The sequence below is a fragment of the Pseudonaja textilis genome, chromosome 1 (assembly GCF_049901715.1).
Source record: "Pseudonaja textilis isolate UNSWEBS1 chromosome 1, rPseTex1.2, whole genome shotgun sequence".
Taxonomy (NCBI): domain Eukaryota; kingdom Metazoa; phylum Chordata; class Lepidosauria; order Squamata; family Elapidae; genus Pseudonaja; species Pseudonaja textilis.
The window spans coordinates 211,658,161-211,675,774 of record NC_141990.1 but is presented as its reverse complement, the minus strand read 5'-3'; the positions used below and the strand labels follow the sequence as shown (position 1 = coordinate 211,675,774).

Sequence of the window (17,614 nt, the reverse complement as noted above, 5' to 3'; positions counted from 1 at the left end):
GGCTTGTTCTACCATTGCTAGCTAATATTTTTATCCTGGTCTTCATATGATTTATAAGCCATTTTGAGGTTGCTTCAAGGTGTACTTAGGAATGTTTTAGACTTGTGGGAAATATTTGAACTTATCCGACATTGTTGCTAGGGTATTCTGGAGGCAACATGCATTGTTTATTGCTGCAAGTGATTATTTAAGCCTTAAACATCTCACAACAGCAAGCCTTAATATAATAAGCAACCTAACAGTAGTAATTGATATTTAAACATAATTAAATATTAGTAGTATTTCAACATAATTATCAATACCCTTTTTCTATTTAATTTCTGAATCAGTACAATTTCTATAACGCATGCATGTATCTGCTGAGTTAAGGCAAGTCATGTCTCTATCTTTTAAAAATAAAAATAAAGCCTTATCCTTAAGCTGATTGATGATTATATGGACATGTACCAGTGATCTTCTTGGCACTAATATATAAGTATTTTATTTTCTTCTTCCAACATTTTTTTTACTTCCCACCAGTTTATAGCCTTATGTATGTATGTACCCTTACGTATGGTAATTTGCTAACTAATAATTCACCAGGTTTGAAGAACAGCTAATAATGCACCTCTCTCTTTGAAGAACAGCTGATTGGCTGGACACTGCAATAGTTTTTCCAACCTTCCACAGCTGAATGTCCTCCATGCTACCTGTGGGTGGAGCTGTGGACTAACAATCCTGTTGGTGGCTGCCTTCTTGGGAAGGGCTGATATTTCAGGTGTTGCGAGGCAACCAAATCCAAGTGAAAAACAAATTTTGCAAGAAGAATCTGGGACAAGATGGGAGAACTGAAACATTTAGAAGACTCTGGGAAGATTCAATTTTTTGGAATACTCACTTTCTCAAATAATTTTTATAGCTATTTTTCTATTTGTAGAGGAAAAAAGGTGCCCTGTGTATTCAATGTTTTAAAACCCAGGTGGGCATTCAAAACACTCATTTTCAGTTTAAGTTGATGGAATCCACTGTACATCTTTCAGCTTTAATAGATGGTACCAAATGCAATACTGGATGTCCTCTGAAATAATGTTGTCAAGAAATAGCCACTAGATAAAAATCCTGCCTTATTAAACCCTAATTTACTCTACTGAATCAAAATGTATAAAAGATAACGTACAGGATTATACCAAGTTATGACTGCATATTGCTCTTCTATGTATGTTTTATGTATTACCCTTAATTTGACTGCCAAATGAACAATATAGGGAATTTTGGTCATTGCAAAATGATACTTTAGTAAGCCTTTTGTTTCAGCTTAAGTTATGCTAACATTATTGTAAACCATGAAATATAAAAGCTGTAAGCAGGCTCTGTTCTTTTTAACTATCATCTGGAATCTATCATCTGTGGCATCTTAACTTGCAATTAAAATACAGTATTAATACTTATGAAAATGGCAGCACCAGATTTAGCCGATTCCTACTTACTATGCATTCAGAAAGTCTTCAGACCCCCTTCACTTTTGTCAATTCTGTTATGCTGCAGCCTGATTCTACAGTTGTTGAAATTCATTTTCTCATTCATCTACACATAGTACCCCCCAAAAGAAAAAAACAGAAGTATGTCGATGTGATTTTTCAATTTTTTCTTTTTAATAAATTTACACACATTTCTAAACTTCTGTTTTCACTTTGTTATTATGTGGTACTGAGTGTAGATGAATGAGAGGGAAAATTGAATTTCAACAACTAAGGAATCAGGCTGCAGCATAACAAAATTGACACAAGTGAAGGGGGTTTAAATACTCTCTGAATGCACTGTATCTGCAAAGGTTGAACCTGGGTATAATTCAGGTGGGAAAAACATGGTCTGTCCTGATAGCAGGATATGGATAAGTTGTGCTGGACATCACAGTGGGAAGGTGGAATATCCAGCTGTTACCTTTGACAGGAACTTAGGATAGTTTGAGCCTGTGTTCAGCAAGCAAAATGAAGAAGTGCAGTTTGAAAAGGAAGAAAATGGAAAACTTGCCTTGCTTACAATAACTGATCAAGAGACAGCTTTGGTACCATTCTCTTGTTCTTATATGCAACTGCAAAAATAAAGTAATCCATATCACCTCACCATCTGGGCTAGATTTTTTTGTAAAAATTCTACCCTAAAATTAGCTATTCATACAAAGACTCACTTTTTAAAGTTAGAGTGCAGAATTCTGTGAGGCACAGCTATTACTTCATTTTTTAAATTTTTCTGTTATTTCAAGACTATCCTCTCTTTCCATCACTTTTTTTTTTCCAGTAGGGACTAGTAGAGTCCCTTCACGCAGCTGAAGATTTGAAAAGCAGAGGAAACCCCCAGGTACCTATGAATTAACGCTTGGATGCCTTTAAAGATTAGCCTTTCTGCTTCGAAAGAGCTATTTGCCTGTTGAATTTTAAATGTTTGCTAATAACGTTAAGGGTCCCTTACTTCATCTCTGTCAAGTTTCACTTCTTCCTTTCTCAGTGCAGCCACCACTCTTTTCTATTTTCATGCTTTCTAGTATTATTAGGAGGAGGAAGCAGAGAGTATCTGAATGCCTATTTTGTGTGTTAGAGGCAGAACAGTTGATATATGCACACATGAGGATTTTATAAGGCAGATCATTTTACGGAGGCACACAATCGTTAGGGAACCAGGTTATAAACTTGGGAGAGTTTCATTTCTAGTCCCACTTTAGGCACAAAATTTTGGCAAGAAAACTGCAGGGACTAATTCAAGCAGTCACTAGGAATCCACATGGACTGGAAAGCACAAAATAATGTATAGGTTATAATGTGCTTTCCACCTAGCCTTGACTCCTACAGCATCCAGGAACCAAAAGAACCTGTACTGAAAAATATGAGTTCAGTTGGACCTGTGCAGATCATGGTCTTGGAGGTGTCATCTCCAAACCTGTCAATGAAGCACCCTAGACTATCTAGGTGAGAAATTTTGCATTGGGGAAAAGAAAACATCCTTTCCAACCTAGAATAAATGAAGACCACTTTAGGATGCCTTAGCAGGAAGTTGGGGATAGGATGGAGACAATGACATGAGGTTCTGTCATTGTCAAAGTGGGATGGTGGACATTTAAAGGTTTGTTTGTATTGTTAGGTTGGCTGGATGATTTTGGAGTGGATGAGAGGGAATAGTCATGAATTCAAGCAATTCTCTCATCAAGAAAATATGGCACTTTCAACTAAATTGTAGCTTTAATTGTGGAACTAAGTTTGCAGAATAGTTGAATGTTATAGTTTTATCAAATGGAAATTTACACTAGGGAAGGGACTGGAGAGAGATTTACAATGGACAAGATGTCTCTTGGCAACAATTAAGCATGAATGCTACTGTATAGGCACTCATCCCACCATATTTGTGGTGCCTCTGAGTAAATCCTAGCCACAAAATTACCATTATAAAATTGGACTTCCGGTTTGAGTTCCTTCACAGATGGATCGAAACTGCGATTGTGCGCAGTTTCGATCCGTGCTTGCTGCTGGAGTGCCCCGAGCCGGCTGGTTTCGGGGCTAAGCCATCCCATAGAGGTGGTGAAGAGGTGGGGAGACTGCCAGCAGGGTTGAGGAGAGCTGCATCTCTCCTCCTCAGCTGGCCATTACTCCCTTTCCCGAAGGCGGTTGCAGCAGTGGTCAGAAATGGCCACCTCAAAGAAGAACTCAACTGGAAAAGAATGTGCAGGAGGAAGGTAGAAGAGAAAGTTTTGGTTGACCAGGTTAAACTGAAAAGGCAACAAACGTAAGGTACCCTGCAATTTAAACTATAGAAAATAACATTGTTCTCAAAGAAGATTTTGAAGCAGCGAAGGAGAGATGGAAGGGAAAGGATTGGGGTTTTTTTTCTTCCCTTCCTTATACTGACTGCTAAGAGACTTAAGCAAGAAACTGAAAAAAAAAAATCGACTTTGACATTAATAGGCATTTAAGCTGAAAATAAAATGTCAAAGAGATAATAAAGATTTCTGGATGCTTAAAAGCTTTTAAAAGCAGGAAAGGAGAGAAAAAGAATAAAAGGGCAGGATCTGGAAAAATGGAGGAGACTGCCTGGAACTAAAAGGAATTAACAGTGAAACCTCAACAAGATTCCTAAAAGATACATTTTAACTGAAACTTGGCAACAAAATAATAGAACCCCAGGAAGAGAAAGTGGAAAAAAGAAGAAGAAACAGCTTTGGATTATTTGGATTACTTGGTGATTTTTGGATTTTTGGTTATTGCATTTAAATAACAAAAATCAATTGGGTGGTTGTTTAAAAGTGTTTAAAATGGCATCACTCTTAGAAGAACTGAAAATGGAACTTAAAAAACGGAAAGAAGATGCACAAGAAGGGAGAGGTTCTTTTGGCTTCGTATTTCAATTCTTAGAAATGGAGATCTGGAACTATGAGAAACAACAAGAAACACTTGCAGAACAAGAAGATTGGGACAAAGAAGCCATCTTTAATGATCAAGTGATTTTATGTGGGGGGGAAAAGGAAAGGGGGGAAAGAGAATGAAAAGTTTAAGATTTGAAAAAAAAAGAATAGTTTGAAAAATAAGTATAATATTAGAAAGCAACAGAAGAGGGGATTACAGAAGAGAGAATTAGAAGTAGAGAGACAAGGGGGTAAAAAGGGGAGGGAGAAGAAGAGGGGGAAGAAGGAAAGAAAAAGAAGTTATAAAGGACAGAAACAAGATATAGAGAAACAGGGAAAAGGTATAAGAATTGAAAGTATAAGCCTGATTAGAGATAATGGGTGAAAACTTAATTGTAAAAGGGATTCTGCAAAGGTACATAAGATAGTATTGCTATATTACAAATAGAAATAATTTTAGAAAATATGATTAAAATGATGGATAAAACATTTATCGTAATGCAGTGGAATGTTTGTTAATAAATAAATGAAATAAAGTGAATGAGAGAATTAAATTAGGAAAGGATGGGAACATTTTAATTATTATTAATGATTTATAAAACATAAGTGAAGAGAAATATGGGGGGGGGGATAATTAATTATGGAAAGTTTATAAGTGTTCCCAAGGAAGTATGATATTCAATTGAAAAGAAATGTTAAAGATGTTAAGATTTTAATGAATATTAATGATTGAATTGAATATATATATTTTCTGAGGTTCTCGCGGGTATTTGTATGTGGATCTTTGGTTGTTCGGGTTTTCTCCCGCGTAAGATTCGAAGTATCTAGGCAACGTTTCGATGAAGTCTCATTCATCATCTTCAGGCTTTTGTCTCCGGCTCTGTGCTTCTCAGAGTAATGTGAGATTGCAGCTGCTTCCTCCTTTAACTGCCAGTGGGGGTGGGACTTGATTGGGTGGGGGCTTGGCTGTGTTCTCATTGGTAGGGGTTTGGCTGTGTTCTGATTGGTTGGGGGTTAGCCGTGTTCTGATTGGTTGGAGGCGTGTTCTGTTCAGGTGGGGGCTTGGTTGTGCTCAGGTTAGTTTTAGTTGCTGGGGATTTGAGCTGGTGAGTTGTGATCTTGCTGTTTGGCTTCTAGTACGTGGTCCTGCTGCATCTTCATAGTGGGTGTCGGTTTGCTTCATGTATGGCTCAGAGGGGTTTGAAGTGGGTAGTGATGCAGCTGCAGTGCAGCTTCTGGTCCATGGTCGTGTCTCATTTTCTGAATGGGTGGGAGTCTGTTTTCTATATGGAAGTGTGGTGGTGGTATCTTGTGTGGCTCTCATGGGTGTGGGTCTGGTGTCCTTCTTCATGTTAGGTAATCGTCTGTTCATGAGGGCAGGTTTCCAAATGTCTGGAAGGAGGGAGGTGTCATCTCGTTTGTTCATGCTGTGTGGGCGTTTTTCTATCTCTATGGCTTCTCTGATTATTCTGCTGTTGAAGTGTTCGGTTTTGGCGATGGTTCTGGTATTTTTAAAATCAATTTCATGTCCTGTAGCTTTGAGGTGTTGGACCAGGAAGAGGTCGCTTTCTTCTTTTTTGATTGAGTTCTTATGTTCTTCAATGCGTGCACTTATTCTTCTGTTAGTTTGTCCAATGTATGTGGTAGGGCAGGCAGTGCAGGGATTTCGTATACTCCTTGGTTTTCTAATTCGATTTTGTCTTTGGGGTTTCTTAGTATGGTGGATATTTTTCTGTTTGTGCAGAATGCTGTTTTGATGTTGTGTTTTTGGAGGATCTTGCTAATTTTGTCTGTAGTGCCTTTATATATGGGAGGAGGGCTTTGCCGTTTTCTTGTTCTCTGTCTTGGATTTTGGTTGGGGTTTCTTTTTGGATTAGGTGGGTAATCTTCTTTCTTTGGAATCCATTGGCTGTAAGTACGTTGGTGAGAGTGTGTAGTTCGGTTTTTTGGTGTTGTTCATCGGCTAAGCATTTTGTTCTGGAGATGAGTGTCTTGGCTACGGAATTGATCTGTGCTGGGTGGTGGTGTGAGTGCATGTAGATAGCGGTTAGTATGTGTTTTCTTCTGGTAGATGGTGTGTCCTAGGGAGCCATTGGATCTTTTGTATACCAAGACATCTAGGAAGGGAAGTTGATTGTTGGCTTCTGTTTCCATGGTGAATTGTATTTTGGGGTGTAGGCTGTTGAGGTATGTGAGGAAGTTGTTCAGTTTTTCTTTCCCGTGTGGCCAGATTATGAAGGTGTCATCTACGTATCTGAGCCAGAGTTTGGGTTTGTGGTCGTATTTTTCTAGAGCTTGTGTTTCAAAGTGTTCCATGTAGAGGTTTGCGATGACAGGTGAGAGGGGTGATCCCATGGGTGCTCCTTCTATTTGTTTGTATTTTTGTCCATTGTAGGTGAAGTATGTATTGGATAGGCAGTGGTTGATTAGATCTAGGATGTGCTTGGGGGGTTGTATTTGTTTTGGATGGCTGTCAAGGCTTCTTTTATTGGCACTTGGGTGAAGAGGGATATGACATCAAGCTTACTAGTAGGTCGCTAGGTTGTAAGTTTTGTTTCTTTATGATCTCGATGAACTGGAATGAGTTTCTTACGTGTGAGTTGATGGATTCTGCATAGGGTTGTAGTTGTTTGGCGAGGAATTTGGCCAGGTTTTGTAGAGGTGAGCCTATGGAGCTGACTATTGGTCTGAGTGGGGTTCCTTCTTTGTGTATTTTGGGAGACCATAAAGCTTGGGGCATCTGGATGATTTTTCTCTGGGTATGATTCCTTGCTGGATTTCTTCACTGATGGGGGAGGCTTTTATTTTGGATTTGGTAGTTTTTTCTAGGTAGGTGGTGGGGTCTGTCTTTAGGGGTTTGTATGTGGGGTCTTGGAGTAGGTTGGTTAGCTTGGTTTGGTAGTCAGATGTGTTCATAACCACTGTCGCGTTGCCCTTGTCTGCTGGTAGGATTATTATGCTGGTGTCTTCTTTCAGGTTAAGTAGTGCAGTTTGTTCTTCTTTGGATAAGTTGCTTTTGGGTGGTTTGCTAGTGCAGAGGATGTTGGTGATTTCGAGTCTGATTTTGTTAGCATCATCAGGGTTGGTTTTGGTCAGGCTGGTTTCAACTCCGCATATGATGGTTTCTGTGGGGATGTGTTTGGGAGCGACAGCAAAGTTGAATCCTTTTGAAAGGACCTTGGTTTCAGCTTCAGTGAGGATCTTGTCTGAGATGTTGTGCAATGTTTGTTTCATGTGTGGCTGTGGGGAGGGGGAGTTGGTTTCTGGCATTGTTGTAGTTTCCTGAGTTTGTTGGTGTGTGTGTCTGTCTTTAGGGTGGTCTGTGTTTCGGCTCTCAGACAGCGAGTTGTTTGGATTTGTCCCAAAGTAGAGGGTGAATCTTGTTGCTGAGTCTGAGGTGGAGTGTGAGGAGATCTTTGTTGATTTGGTCTAGGAGAAACCTTTTCGTGTGAAGTTCATTTCTAATTAGGGCCAGTTCTGTTCTTTTAAGGATGCGTTTAGTGGCTGCTGTGTTGGTGTGGAATTTCAATTGGAAGCTTGTGGGAATTAAATTTTGATCTCGGCAGTTGCATAGGAATGCAAGGTCACATAAAATGGAGGCTCTTTGGACTTCAAGTTTTTCATAAGTCCTGGTCAGATGGTGGGTTTCCTCCCCGTAGAGGTGCAATATTTGTTTTCTGAGGTTCTCGCGGGTATTTGTATGTGGATCTTTGGTTGTTCGGGTTTTCTCCCGCGTAAGAAAACCCCACCTGAACAGAACATGCCTCCAACCAATCAGAACACGGCTAACCCCCCAACCAATCAGAACACAGCCAAACCCCCTACCAATGAGAACACAGCCAAGCCCCCACCCAATCAAGTCCCACCCCCACTGGCAGTTAAAAGGAGGAAGCAGCTGCAATCTCACATTACTCTGAGAAGCACAGAGCCGGAGACAAAAGCCTGAAGATGATGAATGAGACTTCATCGAAGCGTTGCCTAGATACTTGAATCTTACGCGGAGAAAACCCGAACAACCAAAGATCTATATATATATATATATATATATATATATAAATAAATAAATATAATCTTTATTTTTAAGAATATAGTGTGTATTTTAAGAATGTACCAAGCAGAATTCGATTGGAATATTATGTATTATATTGAATGTTATAATCTTAAAGGTATACATTGAAGCTTAAATAAGAGTTGAATGGATAAAATTAAAAGATATAAAGGTGTCATACACCAATTCCCACCAATGGGAAAAGATAATATGAAATTAAAACAGGACAGACAAAAGTATAAATAAAATGATTTGAATTGACATAAGATAATCAAAAATAAAGTTGAGAAAATTAAAAAAGGGGAAAAACTATGTAGAAAATGTAAAACAGTAATAAGATATGGAATAAAACATAAAAATGAGCATGAAATTGAGTTTGTGTCTGTATGAAGAACTGATAACCCGGGACCATGCTATTTTCAAAAAAAGATGTTTTATTTGTATTATGTTTTTTTGTGAAAACCCAAATAAAATTTTCAAAAAAAAATTACCATTATAAAATTAGAATGTCTAAATATTGCAAATTGACCTGTATGAAATTTCCAGTAAGAGTTAGATCTAGGAATCTTACTTTTATGGATTTACAGCATGGAAGTTACATAATAGTTTCCTTCTTGTTCATTTCAGGGAATGCATTTTCTGTGCGACACCATCACAGAATGTTGGGATCATGACCCCGAAGCTAGACTTACAGCTCATTGTGTTGCAGAGCGATTCAACTTGATGGAACAAACAGATTGTGATGACATTCTCAACAACAACAGCATCGACAATGAAGCAAACAAAATGGGTTGTTCAACAGATGAGAACCAAAATAATGACAGGAACATCCAATGACTAGAGAAATAAAAGCAGGACAGAACCACCAATAGGGCATGTCTTCCAAGAAATATATGCCCCATCATTTAGTCTCCTGGACAGATAAAAAAATGTGTAAGACCCATTTATATTAGATTATATTAAGGTTTGCTTCAACACAGAATCTTAATCATTTAATACTTTTTTAAAATGTAGTGAAATAAAACAGTATTCCAAGAATGAATCACTCTGCAGATTTCACGTCAGCAGAATGGAAAGTGGTACTATAAGGGCTACTGCACTGGTAAACCTTGCTGTGTGAATAAAGACCACTCATGCTAAAGCAGATGCACAAGGCATTTGTTTTTGCATTTTAAACATTTTTCTTCTTAAACATTAATTCTACAAGATGGACTAAATATTGACCCAGTCTATCTGTTTTTCTAAAGAATACTTTACAGAAGTTAAGAGGGTAAAAGTTGAGCGGTCTTATTGTTTAATAACCAAATTCTTATCACAGATTTCCTAGTTTTAATAGAGATTCAGATAATGCACCAAGCCAGATTACAGTTTGGCTTTGGGTTTAAATGTGACATATAAAAACCACCATCACCGTTTTAAAGCCATGATTTGCGTCTTACATATGTGGGAACCACGCCATTATGGGTTTAAAGGAATGGTTTAGAAATCACTTCTTGGAATGTGTTAACCCAATGTCTTTGCTGTGAACCATTCTGTTACATCATTTAAAGAAACTGTTAACCGATATGAGTCCAAAATTTAAATCTGTTAGCTCAATCTTGAAGTAACCTCGTGAATTTTGCTTAGAAACAATCTTTTCTCCATTACAGCCAGTCCATATTTTAACTGAAGAAAATGTGAATCGCTTGTTCTTTAATTCTCCCCCCACCCTATATCTAAGAAGCATAAACCAATTATCTATTTCAAGCCAATTTATCTGGTCCCCTAAACAGCCATTAGGACTTTTCAGCACAAAACATCCTTCTCATCCAAGTTCCTTAGTTTTCCTTGTGAATTCAGGGAATTCATTTATATCATCCTGATATAAAGCTTGAGTTACAATTGGATTACATAATAAAACTTTCTACATGCATAAGTTTCAGTTATTTACATATATGTGACTGTCTGCAATGCGTATATCATAACCAAAATGAAGTTCTATGGAAACTGGGGAAACTTATTTTGGGATAGATTTGTTTAAAGTTATAAACTGTCTGACATTTTTTCCCCATTGATTGGCACCTCTCATTGAACGTTCACATATTTCCAAGTACATTGTTACTCAACAGAATTCTAACGATCCTGAAAGCCGCGTGCTTGCTTGCAAGATCTCAATTACCTAGAGTCGCCATAAACTGGCACGTGAGTTTTTCTAAGGGAGGAAGAAGAGAGATACTTACAGTATCCGCAATTAAAAGGAAACTTAGCATCCACACTCTGCAGCTCCAAGTACAATCAGCGCTGATTACTTCATTATTATTAAAGCAGAGAAAACAAAAAGTTCCTTTTGATCATTTTATTTCCGTCCCTCCCCGTTAATCACACATGGTATCATACACAACTCACAGTAAGGTTTCAGTGCATTTCACGACAAAAAGAAAAGAAAAAAAAAGAAATACAAGGGAATATCAACCTGTATGCAGCTCATTCCTCTGAGTTCTTTTTAGCCTTTGTGGAATACAAGCGTGGTTATTTAACCACGTTTGGGTGGTTAAATATACTAATATATCCCTGTGTATGGAAGAAAAATAAAAGCACTTGACAAACACACATACGCACACATTTTCATGATGGAAGGAAGAGGCTATTTTGTTTTTGTTGACTATGGTATATACACTGATTGGAAGACTACATCATAAGAAATAGAGTAAGGCACAACTCTTAGAAAAATTAAGGTAGCTCATAGTAATAAGAATGAAAGCCATAAATCAGTACTATTCTTAATTGCCAGCAATTCTTGGACTTCAATAAAATATTGGTAATATAAAAACAAGGGGTACATTTACCTGACCATGGGTTCCTGATATCAGATTGCATTTGGTTTTGTATGCACCCCCACAGCAAAAAAGCAAGCCTTTTCAGGTACTATAGAAAAATTAAAGGTACAGTCCTTCTATTCAATGGGCCCATACAAATGCTTGACCTTGAACAGAGAACAGAAAGGAAATTACTCTGCCTGGACAGCTCAGAACACTAACTCACTTTTGCTGATGCCCCAAGGAGCAAGGAGAGAGAGGGGCAGAGAGATAAAGGAAGTAGCTTTTTTTTTAAAAAAAATGTTGCATAATTCAAGTCTCAATCTTCTTTTATAAGGAGACTAAATAATTTCATGGTATTTACAGCGTGAAACAATTACAAACAGCTCAGGAAGGAAATGAGGCTGGAAAAAAAATCAGCTGGAAATTGGTCTGAATTTTACCCTCTGCCCCATCTTCCTCTTCCACTTTATTTTTTTGCAGGCAGGCAGGAAGGAGGGAAAAAAAACCCTTAACAATTCTAATCTACACTACAATGTTTTAAATACGACGTAGCTTACACGAATCCCCCATTCTTCCACAGCTATGCACGCACTGCCCTCCAAGAAACAACTTTAAAAATTAGTATCAAGTTCTGATCCAGGCATCCCATAACACTGATTTCAAGGTCAGATCTATGAAAAGTTTTCCTCTTCATGATTTTCAGCAAAAGGTAATCCAAAGCAGCAAAAAAAGTGGCTTCTCTTTACAGGAGCACTAAAGTAGTTCAGATATGGGTGCAAACTGAACCCGAGATTTTAAAAACACTGTTCTGGTTTTATTCCGGATGTATATCCATTGGAGCAAAATAGCCTAGCCAATTCTCAATGCCTCTGCATTTAAGTTAGTTGGTTTGTTGTTGTTGTTGTTGTTGTTTTAAAGAAATCTTAGGCAGCTTTTGCAGAGTGTGCTTAAAAAGGCAATGTCCAAATAAAGGTGGTTGGTTTTTAAAACGAGGGAGCAGAAACATAGCCAGAAATGTCCTTTCTCCTACCTTTTGATTTCCTACAACTTTAAAGTGCCCTAAAAGTTTTATTCTTTTTCTGCTTATTTAATTTTGTGCAATTGTATAAAAATCCAAAAGGATTCAGTCAAGATACAGCATTTTGGAAGTCGTACAGATTAGACAAAAAGAGAAGAATTATTATGTAGAAATGCATCTAGTTAGTGTCCACTTCATGATTTTGTCCTGCAGGCATCCTTTTCCAGAGAGGGTTATAATAAACCCAGCCATCTCCCTGCAGAGAGAGAATGGATTGAATACTTGAATGGTTTCCTCATTAACCCTACAGCAATCACACTTTGCCCTAAGCATCAAATAGTCTGTAGCTCTGCATATCAGATCCCAAACTATAACTTGATTATTCCCACTCACTGTAGATGAAAGCCACAGCAGACCAAGTTTGGACATTGTAGGCAACAGTGGATGGTTTAAAACTTAAAGGGAAGACTGCCCTCTGGTGGACATGAATGGAGACAGGAAAAAAAAGTGGTAATGGGAGCCCAGGACAACGTGAACTTATTCTCACAGGAGAAAACTATGGGTTGTATTTGATCTAAAAGAACTAATGAGTTACCTGAAGCTTCAAAGAGCCGCAGGAAATCTGGTCTGGTGTCAGTTTTGAGACATTTTCCTACCTAGCACGTTACACTTGTGCTAATGACTTGAACTTGTGTTATAAGTCAGTATAGGTGCCTTGTTAAATCCCATTCCAGCCATGATGAGCCCTCTTAGCTACTGCCAATCTCCATCAGCAATTCAGGGAATAAATGTGAATGAAAGGAGGCAGATGAAGTCTATCGCAGTCTTGAGATTGGACAGCAGTTTTACAATAAAGAGAAGGCAAGAGTATTTTGTCAATTTCATATTTGACAAGGAATTGTGTCAGTCGATAACTGTGATGTATTTTAAGTAGTTCATGCTATGTGCACATGGGAAGAAAGGTAAAGTTTTAGCAACTTGGCTTTTAACTTCCTCACATTAATGTATAATTGTATCCTCTCCCCTGAGGTATATAATCAATTTGAATACTTACAGAACCAAGGCTGAAGTTAACAGGCCAGACTGACCAAAACCTTCCTCTGAATTCTTATTGTATTATCGTATTATCCTATCCAACCATTTCACATTGTTTAAGCCTGATCCCCAAATACTGTGTCCGGTTCTAGAAATACTATCAGAAAAATGCAGGGACTGGACCTTAGGAGAATCTAAGAAAAACGGGCTTGATAAACCTTGGTAAAAGTTAAGGGGCAGATAAGGTGATCACACTTCACCACCTGAAGAGTGATCGCTTGGAGGAAAGCCATGATCCCTTCTCTAATGTCTAGAGTGGGATAAGAGTCTTGAATTACAACAAGGCAGATTTCAGTTCAGCAGGAGACAGAAAAGCAAACAAAGAAGCATTTACTAAGCTTCCCTCTGAATATGTGCCAAACTATTTCTCAGCACAAGCCTTAAAGCCCTGCACCGGACAGAGGATTGTGGCTGGAACTGCCCCTCCTTCCTTTCAACTCTTATGATTCTACAAAGAAGCCAAACCAAAGCTACATTTGAAAACTTGTAAAACGAACAGAAGAGGTGTGAATCTCTTCTCTTCTGGGGGCTGGGAAAAATATACTTGGGGCAGGGTGTGTGTGGAGGAACAGGAGCGGAACAAAAGAGAACAGCGCTTGCAACCAATCTCTCTTCTCAGCTTCCTTTGCACATGGCAAACATGTCCAGAGCAGAGGGAGAAAAAGTGTAAGGGGGACCTGAATGTATCTGAAGAAGCCCGCTGGGCACTGGCTAAGGAGTTTCCATCTCATATCTATGGAAGAAGGAACTTATCTTGCATTGTTCTTCTGTTTAGATAACAGACTGTGTGCAATGCCAAGAAATAAAAATAGGCATGAGAAAATGCCCTCCTGGAAAGATACCCTCGTGCTACCCAATGCTGCAAGCATTGAAACTCATACAGGGGAACCAGTAGCTGAGGCCTCCACGATATTTCAAAGCTATACCGCAATGGCCCTATTTGGGTTTTGAAGGTTCACCTTTCTGTTTTTCTGTTTATGTTTCATTACTTACATCCTTAACAAAGTATTTCGTCTGCCATGGGGTGCCTGTCTCCATCCGGAGCCTCTCCTCATTTCGTTGCTGTTCTTCAAGGGCTTTCTTATGTTCTGTGGCCTTTTCAATGTCCCCTTGCCTCAAGGACTCCGTCACGTGTTGCCACAGCTTCCTGAATTTGAAAGGAAGGAAGGGAATTTAAACTGAGGCTGTTTGCCACCTTTACTAAATGCAAGACCACGAGTATAAACAGAATGGAGAAAGACATTATTGAATACTCCAGGAACCTGCCCTTGCTGTCCTTCAGGTGCTAGGATCATAGATTTATTTGAACCAAAAAACAAACCAACAGTTCTCAAGTATTGGATGATTAATAGGCTGAAAATAAGTGCTTCTTTCCAACAGCTGCTCAGCTCTGCTTTGCCCCTCAATTGGGTCCTGGAATACCCTCTCTTGCTAAAGAAACCTTTCTAATCTCTTGGTTAAAACTATGGGTATTCTTTTTCCTTCCCACTTTTACCTTTAAATTTTCCTCAGCCCTTTCCCATTCTCGTTCCACAATTCACTTATTATCATCCCATGGGGCGAAAAACAGGTATTGTCACCTTCTTCATCGAAACACTGTGTTCTCTAAAAATAGAGCCTTTAAACCAGAATGAATACTTGTTTCATCCTTTGTTTTTTTTGTTAATCACTCCCCTGATCTTACAAATATCCCCCCTCAGACCTATCTCAGCTCAAACAATCATTGTAAGGCAAAGGATTAGAACAGCGTTTCTCAACCTTGGCAACTTTAAGGCATGCCGGCTGGGGAATTCTAGGAGTTGAAGTCCACCGCATGTCTTAAGGTTGCCAAGGTTGAGAAACACTGGATTAGAAGGTCATCTTTGAAAGTTCTGCCCAACTAACCCCTGAAATCTCACACTAGCACTAAACAAACAGCCCATGTGTAATTTCTTCCAGCATTCTCCTGCAATGTCCAAGATACTATGTCCCTCCCCACCCAAAGTAAGGAATTTAGCACTGTATTTCAAGATCACCACAAACCCCACGTTCCAAAAACAACTGTTGTCACTGAGGAGACACATGTCATATCTGTATCTGTGGTTAGTTTTCCAATTAAGAGAAGGGATGATTCCTCTCTGATTTATGTAAAGGGGGATTGAAAGACACAAGGAAATGCCCAACAATTGGTTATATTTCAATGTGCACTAGATTGAAACTATCACCCACTTAAGAGTTAAGGCCTCCCTGCATTTCCTATGTGGATATGTCTCTCTTAAAATAAAAGATTGGAAAACTCAATATTTAATAATTGGACACATTTGATAAAAATAAGTAAACCACTGCCATTATATATCAAGTTAGATACAACTGAAAACAGATGGTGGCACTGAATGGACAAGTTGCACTGAGGAACAATCCCAGGAAAGGGGTAGACAGCTCTTCCTTGGTGAAGGGCTGCATCTTGCTCCCCCAACCAATTAGACACTGGAAGGTCCATCATCAGAAAAACAGTAATATCCCAGCAAGGGTCAGAGCCAATTTTCCAGTCCATTCAGTAGGCGCAATTCAGGTTTTTAAATTCATGAATGGGAGCAAAAAGCCTCTAGACAATGAACTACTTGCGGTTTTATTCTTTAAAAGCAGCTAAGGCCGGTCCCTCCTCTCAGATCCAATAGCCTAAAATTAAATGTATTCTGAGGGCCACATGCTGCTTGCAGGCCATAATTTGCCTATTGTAATAGACATACAAAACACATGCACAAATGCTGGCAGGTCAAATAATGATCTTCAGTTGAAAATGAGCGGAATCGTATAGCCTGAGCTACATACTGTAGGCATCTGAAGTTATATTCCATTAAGAGATCATTTTGAAAACAGTTTCTCTCACCTGGATTCGAATGGCCCTTGCTTTTCTATGGGCCGCACCCTTTTCCGTGTCACAGACAACTTTGACAAATCCATACATTTAGTTTCTCCGTTACTGTAAGTGAACTCAAGGATACTATTCCATTCACCTTGTACTTTACAAACCACTGTGTTAGTAGCATTCTGCTTCACCTCACCCGTGACCCTGAAAGCAGCAGAAAAAAAGATGTGATAAAAGATAACCTGGAGATGACAATGATATATTGCTCAAATTTATAAACAAGAAGTAATGCAGAACTTGGCAGAGTTATAAATGGCCACTGCCTGTAACCTTATTTATATCCCTATTAAAAAACAACAACTTGCATTTCGAATGCTAATGAAAACTGTTCATTTTTTGCATTCTCTTCACTAATCTTTATGTAAAATAAATTTTATATTTTAAAATAAATAAAATTGTTTTTAGTATTAATAATCACCCAATACAGGATAATAAATATACTGTTAAAAGCAGATGGTATATTGTAATGTTAAAAGTATAATGAATAAAATAACAATGGCTCTTTGCCCAGTTTAATATACCACCAAAACAGTATTTTTGCTTGCATTGTAGTGTGTAGCTAAGATTCCTCTTAAAAAGAGATATTATACTCAGTATACATTCTAATAGGCAGTAAAATTTGGAATGGATTAAAAAAACTGCAAGTTTTTCTGATACACTGATCAGGGAAATCTATCTTGCTTTTCTACCTACAGTATAAATCAATTAAATTCATTTTATATAATGTTATACAGAACTTATACTATTCAAATAATACAATTAATTAGTATAAGCAAGTAGAAATGAAACTACCACAGCCAGAAAATAAATCACAAAACGTTATTTAAGCAAAGAAGCAATTCATCTTGCAGAATTTTGACCATTAGCAATATATTCCCTAATGAAATGTACAATGAATGTATAATGCCTGAGAAAAATACTACTCCTTATTACAGCAGTATTTAAAGAATACCTTTTCTCCACCTCTGATGGATATCTAAGGACAAACAAAATAGCTAAGAAAAAAAATAAACCAAAGATGGAAAATGGGAGCTACACATACACATACTTCCAAATGCTGCTGTGCAACAATGCTATAATATTTTGATTTCCTGCAAAGGGTCCAATTTCAATAAACTTGTTCTGGGTATGGACCATCCCATTGTCCTCTAGAACAGGGTTGGTCAAATTCAATTTCATTGAAGGCTGCATCAGGGTTGTTTGACCTGGGAGGGGCTCTATGTTACTCACTGAGGCTCCGTTTTCAACCATGACAGCTCTCCTGGGCTCCATTTTGAGCCACAATGTAGCCCACTGCTAGCAAAAACAGGCATTTTCACAGACAGAAGGTTTCAGAAGGTCATTGTGGCCCAAAATGGAGCCTAGGACACTCCCAAGC

General features: G+C 38.3%; 2 protein-coding genes across 3 annotated transcripts in view; one reads left to right on the top strand and one right to left on the bottom strand.

Annotated features, from left to right (window-relative positions):
• Window positions 1-11,006, top strand: part of LOC113441236 (TGF-beta receptor type-2-like) — a 57,274-nt gene extending 46,268 nt beyond the window's left edge. The window contains exon 7 of the mRNA XM_026708129.2: window positions 9,045-11,006. Within this exon, the coding sequence (XP_026563914.1) occupies window positions 9,045-9,254 (210 nt within the window). The 3' untranslated portion in view covers window positions 9,255-11,006. The remainder of the gene's footprint in view (window positions 1-9,044) is intronic.
• Window positions 10,738-17,614, bottom strand: part of OSBPL11 (oxysterol binding protein like 11) — a 56,559-nt gene continuing 49,682 nt past the window's right edge. For both annotated transcript variants that reach the window (XM_026708127.2, XM_026708128.2), the window contains exons 11-13: window positions 16,198-16,380; window positions 14,322-14,475; window positions 10,738-12,489 (exon numbers count right to left, since the gene is read on the bottom strand). In XM_026708127.2, coding sequence (XP_026563912.1) covers window positions 12,412-12,489; window positions 14,322-14,475; window positions 16,198-16,380 — 415 coding nt within the window. In that variant the 3' untranslated portion in view covers window positions 10,738-12,411. The remainder of the gene's footprint in view (window positions 12,490-14,321; window positions 14,476-16,197; window positions 16,381-17,614) is intronic.